This window comes from Pyxicephalus adspersus, chromosome 1 (genome assembly GCF_032062135.1).
Source record: "Pyxicephalus adspersus chromosome 1, UCB_Pads_2.0, whole genome shotgun sequence".
In the NCBI taxonomy this organism is placed as follows: domain Eukaryota; kingdom Metazoa; phylum Chordata; class Amphibia; order Anura; family Pyxicephalidae; genus Pyxicephalus; species Pyxicephalus adspersus.
Genome location: NC_092858.1, coordinates 26,633,004 through 26,643,227, shown reverse-complemented (window position 1 = coordinate 26,643,227; position 10,224 = coordinate 26,633,004). Strand labels below are relative to the sequence as shown.

Here is a 10,224-nt window from a genome sequence, read left to right as displayed (position 1 = left end):
AAAGGAAAGACTTTCAAAAGGTTTGAAAATCTACCTATAGGATAACTGTGCTTCCATCTATCATAAAGACTTTGTATTATCACATAGGTGGTCAGAAAGAAATTTCTACAAGCATTGCTCACTATTGTCCATATTGATTGCAGGTATTGGCCTGTTTATGGCTGCACTATTAAATGTTTGGCTTACTTGAATGGTTAACGTTATTATTTTTTCCTTTAAAGGAAAACTTGTTTAATAAAAGTAGCAAATCATTAACAATGTGGAACCAATAATAATAAATCCCAGTGTCCACCAGGCAGTCAGATGACAACTGACTTGGTGTCACAAAGAAGTATCGCACTGTTCCGCTATGACAAGCCAAGATTCAGTGGAGCATAATTAAGTGTTCCAGCAAACTGTAACTGACAGCTTTAACTAGACAACTTGCTTTATCATAACATTGCAAATTGAATCTCATAACTGTGGCTGAGGTCAAGGAAAATCAGCTGTGATTGCCATATTTAATTTGTAAGTCACTGAACTACTGGGCAAGAAATCAGCAATTCACATTCAATCAAACACTCATTTTAGAGCTTTATATTGTCTGCAGGATTTCTAGAAAGTAAGAGATCTTTTAAAAACATCTTATATCATTCAGCTGCATATACAAGCTTTTCTACATTACGGGATCAAGATAAAATTGATTGGAATGTAGGGAAACTGGAAAACATATTGATAAAGCAGAGGCATATCATAGAATATCATTTAACTCCGGAACACCAAGAATGAAATATCAGATTTGTTTCGGAGCTGCACCAATGCCTGCAATCAAGGCTGCAAAACTTTTTTGAGCACCTAAGAAATGGCCTCCAGTTTACAAAGGTTTCAAATAGAATTGTGTAGCTTTAAATACAGAGAATATTTTGATTTAATAATGGCTGTTAAACCAATAAGAAAGCTACATGAAATCTGCATATTTTTAGTTTTTCTTAATATTAATTTGTTTTATTTTATTACTTATTATCAAATAGTTACCTTATTTGATTTATTGATAATATATATGTGTTTGATATAGCAATATTTATTCCTGTGCTTATGCTTCCTAATGGAGCAATAATTTGACAACTGAAGTCTTTTATTTTATTCAAAGGTTTACATAGATCAGAGCAAAAACTGTTGAATATTAAACATTATAAAAGTGTTTTTGTTTGGTGTTTGATAAAGAAATCTAAAGTAAAAATCTCAGTGCTAACTTTGTTCTTTACTGGGGAGATGCAGGCTAACTATTGGTATGGTTGTCTCAATTGCAGAAACTAAAAGGGAATCCAACATGTAACGTTTCAAAGGAACAGGAGTAGGAGAAAACTTTCATGGAGAAACTTGATTAGGACCAAACACTGTGCATTCCTATGGATGTCAGCACAGTGGGCGCCACTCACTTTGTCTTCTTCTTTCCCCTGTTCATACAACAGAACAACACAGTGTGAACAGCGCTTGTTCGTTCATCTGTCATGAAAGATCATCATCTGATAATAATCATCTGACGTCTATGCAGAGAGTAAAGAGCAATCCTTGAAATGGGTCACCAAAGGGATAACTAAAGTTCTAAGTGGATTCTAAATTTAACCTAAAACATAGGACAAATTTGGTTTTTCATATACTTATAGCCATGTGTCTTTAAATCTTTGCAGACAGGCATCATTTTAACTGAGCTAAAAAAATGTTCTCATTAGCCAAAATGTTATTGAGAGATTTAAAAAAAACACTACTTAGGCTATGTACACGTCATTCTGGTCAGATTATTGTTTCAGGGCTAGTATCAGACGAGAATTTGACGTGTGTACAGTGGCTGTCTGACATCGTTCATGGATCTGTCCTGGCGGATCCACAAAAGACCGTAATGCAGGTGTAAGGGAGAGAGTGCCGCTCTCTTGTTCTCCCCCCATCCCTCTTCATAGAGCAGAACATAGAGTATGTATATTTTTCAACTACAAAAGTCTAACGTGTGTACTTAGCCTTCGTCTAATGGTGTACAGGGTATTTTTGCCATTTGCACTTTGTATCCTCACTGTACATTGTAATATATTTTTCATGTAAACCCCAATAAATATATATTTACCCATAGCTGTGTACAGGGACAGAACCTTGGCATTCTATAACAACAACCCTGAACATGACCCCATGCCAGGACCACCAGCTACTGTTTAATAAAAGTCAGAAAAGTGCAGCAATAAGTACTATATATCACTCAAAAGTATACAACATATATATTATACAGTCACTAATAAATATCAAATCCAAATCTACAGAATATCTGTATTGCAAGAAAGTATCCATTTGCAAATTCCCGAAGAAAAAAATTCTAACAACTTACAATAATGTAAACAATGACTTAAACCCCAAGGATAATTACCTGTCCCTGTTCCGTCACGAACGTTGCCACCTTCTCTTGTTTTCTTCCACATCCCTATCTTTAGACATCTTGATTGGCAGTCCCACTTTAAACAGTTGAGGTTCAGGCAGGTGGTTATTACATAAAGGGACAAGAGATATCCCTTCTGCGATCATTGTTCTTACCCGCCTAATCATTGCCCAGCTATAAAATTTTGCTGAGCAACGCATGTTTTTGTTCCCTTGCGCATGTCAAGAATGAATGAACTCCAGCATGCCTGTGTCCTCCTGGCACGGCCAATCAAGATGGTCAAAGATCAGGAAGACGACAAGAAAAAGATGGCAGTGTCCTACAACGAAACAGAGATCACTCCTTAAGGAGTAACTGGTGGCTTCTAGGTACATCTGCTCAATTATTGCTATATACTGTATTTTCCTTTGAAGGAACTCTAGTTTACTGGTAGGGATCGCACTTAACTGAGGGGGCTTGACAAAGCTGTGTAGCATGCAAGTAAAACCTGTTTTTAATGTAATAGTTGAGATGGTGCTCTTTTTTTTGTGCTGGCTGGTAAATGTGCTGGGAAACCTTTTCTTGTTTGTTGTGACACTTTTGTCTGTCTGCAGCCAACATACAAAATTGTTGGGTGGCTCTAAGGACATCATCATTGAAAAGTCTGTTGGTAGGCCACCTTTTCTGGAGCAAAACCCTTACCCCTCTTCATTAAACTCACTCTATGGACTTGATTTATTAAAGCTCTCTAAGGCTGGAGAGGATACACTTTCATCAGTGAAGCTGGGTGGTCCAGCAAACCTGGAAGGGATTTCTTAAAAGTAATTTGCTAGCAAATGTTTTCAATTCTGAACCAGATCTATTCTAGGTTTGCTGGATCAACCAGCTTCACTGATGAAGGTGTATCCTCTCCATCGGACAACTTTATTAAATCGGGTCTTGTATGTCAACCAGTAATGCTGGATTGGATTGGATGACGTGTCTTGATTTAGTTCTACAATCACTGCTCAGTTACAATAATAACACACAAGGAATTCCATTTTGCCTCGTATAACAGGCTTGAAACTCAGCATATTGCTTATGGGAGATGTCTCCTAACCGGAGACACTGAATGTTTCCTGCCAGCTTCGAATGTCATCATCTTTTTCTAGAATGTTATTATAATTGGATTAGTGGAAAACAGTTTACCAAACACACAGGAAATGTAATTACACTGGTAATATATTTGCAAGGAGAAGGATTTAAGCAGAACAAATTGAATTATAGCTTTGCACTTGCCATAAAGGTTCAAACAGTATAATAGCTCCTAATAGGCATTAATGCTGACATAATCGTGTGGTAACTGTGTATTTTATTTAGGGTAAAGTACTATAACTTTTCATTTTACTATGCCAGTTACAACAATAATATAGATCATGGCTGACATTGCATGCCCTGAGAAGTATCAAGTCATCAACTACTGACCACATACAAAATACCACTGGGGTCAAAGATAACCAATGCACTTAGGGCTCCTATTAAATCTTTGAGACTACAGTGATTAGGAAATTTGAGGTGGGGAAAATTCTAATTCTGGAGAAGAAGAAAGGATTTCAGGATCCTTTGAAGAAAAGATCCCAGGTATGAAACTGCAGGCAGAAAGAGCTTTTAGAGGCATGTGTGGAAAACCAGCAATAGTGCTGACAATTGGCCTTGTGTTTGAAAAGCAATCGCACATACATAGCATCCATTGTGATTCTAAATTGAATTTTTCCAGTTTGGTTTTGGAAAAAATTACAAAATAATAAAAAGCCCCTGCCATTAGCTGGACAATAACACTGTGGTTATGCTGCAGCTGCACACCTGGCCTCAATAAGAACTTCTTACAGCAGCCCTAGACTTATACAACCTTAGTCTTTAACCAGTATATGACAAATCAGTTGTGAGTGACATAGCATTTATAGTACACAATTTGTGGCAGCTCTATTTCTCAGTTTTAAAGTTTCATCCATTGTAAAGTCTTTCAGATCTTCCTGTTCCTAGAACTCTCATGACTCTAACAATGCAATTTCGTAATCAAAAACAGGAGTGGGTGGTAAGATTAGAAGAACAAAGTGTGCCTAGGTACTGTCACACGTATGGAAGAGCTTTGTTCTTTCTAATCAGGAACTAAATCCCAAAAGTACATTTTTACCAGATGTTTGGCACATAAAATCATACTAATGAATTCCTGTTAGACAGCACAACTTAGAGTTTAAGGACAGGTTCACTTCCTACTTCATGCATTTAGGATTTCTTCAAATTATTGATTTACTTCTCTTGGTTTAGATTTTGTTACCTGCCTGTTCTCACCCCAGACTATGTATGTTCCTGTCTTGCAGTTCTTTACGGCTCTTGGTTCTGCCAGCTGTCTTCTTTTAGTGACAGAAGACCCAACGCATTCCATGACAAATGTATTTAAAAGTCACTAAGACATTCATTATGTAATTGAATATCCCCAGATAATTGCTCCAGGGAAAAAGTAATGTCTTTCCAGTCCTTAATAATCATTACCATACTGGTAATACATACATTCCTGAAGGAATTGATAGGTATTAACTCCCAGTCATTAATAAAGTGGTTAAATACTCAAGCTACTAAAATACAATTCCTTCATATATTAAACAAGGCCATTGTAAATCCATTAAAACTCCCTCAGTCAATATTTGCCCCTAACATTAGTGAACTAACTCTCCTTGGTAATGAGTAATTAGCTTATTTACCTTGGAGTTTAATATTAAATTAAATGTTATTTATCCCATCCCAGCAGTAAATAAAAAACCAGGCACCTCAGCAGGTATTTGTTTTCTTTGCAGCTGGTAGTCTACTTAGGCAGACACTGGTCACACAGATAGTAGGAGAAAAGATGGAAAAGAATTAGAATGAAACAGAGGGGGTATATACAAGAAAAGAAAACACATTCAGCTCATCCCAATTCCAAACTAACACAAGAAATTACAAATTTTAACCCGGATATTGTGGATGAGGAGCGTTTTAACAACTCAAGTAGATTACTGGCTCTGCCTTTCTATTCCCTCCACAATGCTTAGACAAAGCATAGCTTCAACAATATTCCATACCAAGAGAATCACAAAAGTCTTCAACAAAAAAAAAGACAGGTTAATAAGTGGCTCTGTGATAAATTCACCTAATAATGTTCACAGGATTAGGTGATTAACCTGCCTGACTTGCCTTTTATATTTTATTGAACTACGAATAAAGAACGATTTTTATGGACAACTATTGTCAAACAGAATATCCTGATCTATCAGATCTTGGTAGAAACTGGCAGTAAAACTGGACAAAAAGAATAGAAGAACTTTCTGGCTGCTAGTGCAAATATCACACAATGGAATAATCTGATATTATCATTGAAGGAACGGATGGCTCCCTTTCCTGCCACTGTTAATTCCACTAATGCAGTAGGAACATGGGCTAATCCCTTTACTTATTTGGGCATTCCTTATGGTTATCCAAATTGTCTGCCATGTCTCCTAATAATTGCTGAGAGAAAAAAACATTTTCAAACCCATTTTAAAATTTAGGGAACACAGGACCAACATTTTAACGCTTAGGTATTTCTAGGGTTTGTTAGATATATCACTGGACATGCCCAATAGTAGACTGTTTTTAGTGTCCAGACTCTTACATCAGTGAACTTTAAGAAAGGAATTTTACAGGATTAAAGATCCTTACCTTCTAGATCCTTTTACAGGAAAAAAATCAAACAAAAGAAAAATAAATCTAGCAAGAAGAGGTATATTCCAGAGTAATGGTTATATTAGGTGTGCAGACCTAGAAACACAAGTACAGATTTCTGACCAGTGGAGACCCCACAAGATAGAAGCTTGTCACTTCACTATATAGTTTTGGTAATACCGCATTTAAATATCTCGCCACAAATGACCTTTGACTAGACACTTGTGTTAGTATTGTTGCATGATATTTCTTGCTATTCAATCTCAATGAAGACACAAGGCTCAAAAGTGAGTAAGAAGGCGTTTGCAGGACAGACAGTAATACCTGGTGTATGCATTGGAAAGGAATGTGAAGGAAAAAAGAAGGCTTTTCTATGTTATTTTTCTTCTAGGTCAATTGGTAGTATTTTCACATTTTGCAGCTGGAGTCAGAAAATATTTGTGACTTGCCAGTAATGTCTTAGGTGTTTTTCCTCATTCCTCTGGGTCTACAAAGCCATGATTTCTATAGCAGACCTCAGTGAGCCTCACTCAAGAGTAAATTGAGAGTCATGGGGATTTCATACCATCTTTTAACTACTGTCCTGCTTATAGTTAACTAAATATATGACTTTATTGGATTGGCAAAGCCATTTTAATGTCCATGAGACTGCAGCAGTGACCATTCTGATTGGGCACTATGCAAGCAATTAGATCATTTTACTACTAAAAATGTAACTCTTTGTAATGATATAATAGACTAGTAGTAGGCATTCAATGCTCTCTCAATGTTGGAGAGTCAGTCTTCCAACATTCCAATTAATCTCCTGGCAAGAGGTGCAATGTATTGAAAAACAAATAGCATGCCACCTTCAAAACTGTTTGCATGACTATGACTTGAAGCTGTAAGCAGATAAATAAAAGGGAAAACAAACAGGAATAAAATGAATCATATTTTTATTAAACAATAACATTATTTTCTACAAAAAAAAGGCCAAAAACATGATCCTTGGGGGGACGGGTACCATTGAAGAAACTGTATAGGTCTTTAAGTCAAACGTGCTAAGAATGATCAGTCTTAAGGGGCCAATATCAGAGGAGAAAAAAAAAATTAAAAATTGTACCCTAATAGTAATCTCAGACACACACATTTACTAGGCAGAACCAAATTCACTCATCCATTTCTCGTATTTCTCTAGATCTGCAGCAGAAACCGATTTAGAGATTTTCTTTAATGCCAACTCAAAGTCCATCATTGTCACCGGCATTTGCAGCTCATCCTTGGACAGAGCACGGATCTGTTCTGGAGTTAATCCTTGGATTCTCCGGCGCATGGCCATCATGGAGGCATCTCTGGAAAACAAGTCACGTTGAAGTGCTTATAAAGCATGGTAAAGCAAGGTACAAAATACTTTGGAAGTGGATGGTTTCTTAGAGCCACTTCCTTCAATACTTAGTGATGTCAGTATCTTAGTTGAAATGATCCTGAATGTATTCAGGCTACTTAACCATAACTGGTTATGTCTCTAATTGTATTCAATTTTTTTGTTCAATTTTTTTTTCAGTTACTGAAGCTAGGGATGAAAACAATATTAAAAACTGCCTGGTCTCCTAAATGAACCACAGTTACAAAAAGATCCGCTTACAACCAAGTGCCACTGCACTGAATCTATCAGCAGCAAAGGGAGTGGTCATAGATGGAGATGAGAACTTACCACATTTCTAGAGAATGGAAAAATTCATTTTGAGGTCAAAATGTTATATTATGTTTTTTTTGATTAAAAAAAGGATTTTTTATCAACGGAAGAGACCTTTGGCCCTGATTTACACCTATGGAAGGTAGTAAACCTTTGGAAGGTAATAGTAAATACAGCCTTACCTGATCTGCGGGCATCCTGCGTCGTCCATCGCCGCGATCTCCGTCTTTTTCCTTCTTCCTCCGGCCGGCTTCTGCACCCGATGAGTCACCGGGGAGTTCCCAGTGACGTTGGTGCGTGTGTACGTTGCCGGCTGGGCGGGACGGGAAATTCAAAATCTATTTGTGTTGTATTCAATACAAAAATAACTGTATTGAATGCAATACATTGGATTTATATGTGTAAAAGCAGTACATTGTTTTCAAGAACATTTATTTTACAGTATATATATTAGTATGAGTATAATATGTATTTTTTTAAATTTAAAAAAAAAAAATTAAATATATAGATTTTTTAAATTTATTCAATTTATTATTTTTACATTATTTTTTTATTATACTCATACTATTATATTATACTGTAAAATAAATTTTTATGAAAAACAATGTACCGCTTTTAGATGTAAAACCGTAAAGAAATGAACCGCTAGGGAGGTTAAAGCTCTCCAAGGCTGGAGAGAATACACTTTCACCAGTGAAGCTGGGTGGTCCAACAAACCTGAGATGGATCTGGTCCAGGATTCAAAGCGTTTGCTAGCAAATAGCAAATTACATTGAAGAAATCCCTCCAGGTTTGCTTGATCACCTAGCCTCACTGGTGAAAGTGTATTCTCTCGAGCCTTGGAGAGCTTTAATAAATCAGGCCCCTTGTATTGAGAAGATGGCAGTGCCTAACAGGCAAGCGAGTACAGTTTTCCTTTGGTCTCTCTGAGTCAGAGATCTGGCATGCCCTCTGTGAGACACAGCTGTATCCCAATCAGCAGGGAAAAACTGGATTTTCTTATTAAAGCGATAGGTCTGACAGAGGGCATGCTTGACCTATACAGAGAAACCACCGCTTGACACAGACCGTAAGGGCCTTATTCTAGAGCATGCTGGAGAAAGGCTTTTCTACACAGGTGATCCATCTGGTATGTATTTATCCAAGTTAAACTAAAAGTTTTATTGAGCTCCAAGTAAGATAAAATAAATCAGGGGAAAAAAGTGGCCACCATAAGCACACTGCATACAGGCGCTCTTTTTTGCAATTCTGAGATCTGAAATACTCAGGATTCCTAGTAGTGACCCCCCCCCCCCTTCCCCATCCCCATCTAGGAAACAGATTTAAAGCCTGGATGTAAGGAAAATGGTATTTATTTTTAAATTTTCATTTTTTCTCCTTAAATCTGGTGATTTGCATTGGGTTTAGCAGATCATTAATAATTTAGACTGGAAGGTTCTGCTGCAAGCCACCATTGGGCTTAACCAGTCCTCCCTCCATATCCCAAGATGCATTCTTACCTGTGTGTAACACTGACCACAGAATATGCCTACAACATAGCACAGAGTCCACAAGAATCTACTGTTCAACATTTGCCAGACAATGAGGTGTCGGCTGTGGGGTGGGTGGACAAAACGAATAAGTGTACTTTGTTTGAAAGCACACTTATCCTTTAAGTTCTCAATAAGAAAGACAAAACTTTTCTCCTTACTGAGAACAGCCTTGCTAAAGATAATTAAATAAATAAAACTGCAAAATACTGGCAGAGATATTAAAAATTGTAATTACATTTCTAAGGAAGTGAAAGCAGATGATTAATTGTTCAGGCAGATGTGCTTAAGACAGCTAATGGACTACTAAATTATTTACAAAAGATTATGGTTTCATCCAGTGAAATTTCACCTTTAGCATAAAACAGACTAATGAATTGTGCATTATAATGAAGTAAAATTACAGAATAACATTGTGCATATTAAATCACCTCATGCCTAGCTATTGGCCATCCACTTTCTAGAGTGGTCAGATTGAATGGAATAGTTTTTCAATTTGTTTTTTAATGTGGTCTTGTAGCAAAACTACAGGACAAAGATACACTCAAGATAAAGAGCAATTCCACTCATAAAGTCCACTCCTGCTATCCAGCAAATTATGCAAATTTACTAAATAGGAAATGTATCTATCTTAACCTCCCTAGTGGTAACCCCAAGTGTGAATCGGGGTAGAAAAAAGTTGCTAAAAGTGGTAACCCCGAGTCACACTCGGGGTTGGAACACCCATGGAAGGTTAGTAAATACAGCGCTTACCTGATCCGCCGGGCCGTCCAGCGCCACGATCTTCGTCTTCTTCCTGCTTCTGCATCCGATGAGTCACCGGGGGAGTTCCCGGTGACGTCGGTGCGTGTGTAAGTCCCGGCCGGGCGGGGCGTGCCGGGAAATTCAATACAAAATAACTGTATTGAATGCAATACATTGGA

At 37.3% G+C, this 10,224-nt stretch overlaps 1 protein-coding gene across 1 annotated transcript in view; it reads right to left on the bottom strand.

Annotated features, from left to right (window-relative positions):
* Positions 1-7,015: 7,015 nt before the first annotated feature.
* KATNAL1 (katanin catalytic subunit A1 like 1) overlaps positions 7,016-10,224 on the bottom strand; it is a gene marked incomplete at its 5' end in the record, with an annotated part of 57,088 nt that continues 53,879 nt past the window's right edge. The window contains 1 exon segment of the mRNA XM_072404508.1: positions 7,016-7,428. Within this exon segment, the coding sequence (XP_072260609.1) occupies positions 7,230-7,428 (199 nt within the window). The 3' untranslated portion in view covers positions 7,016-7,229.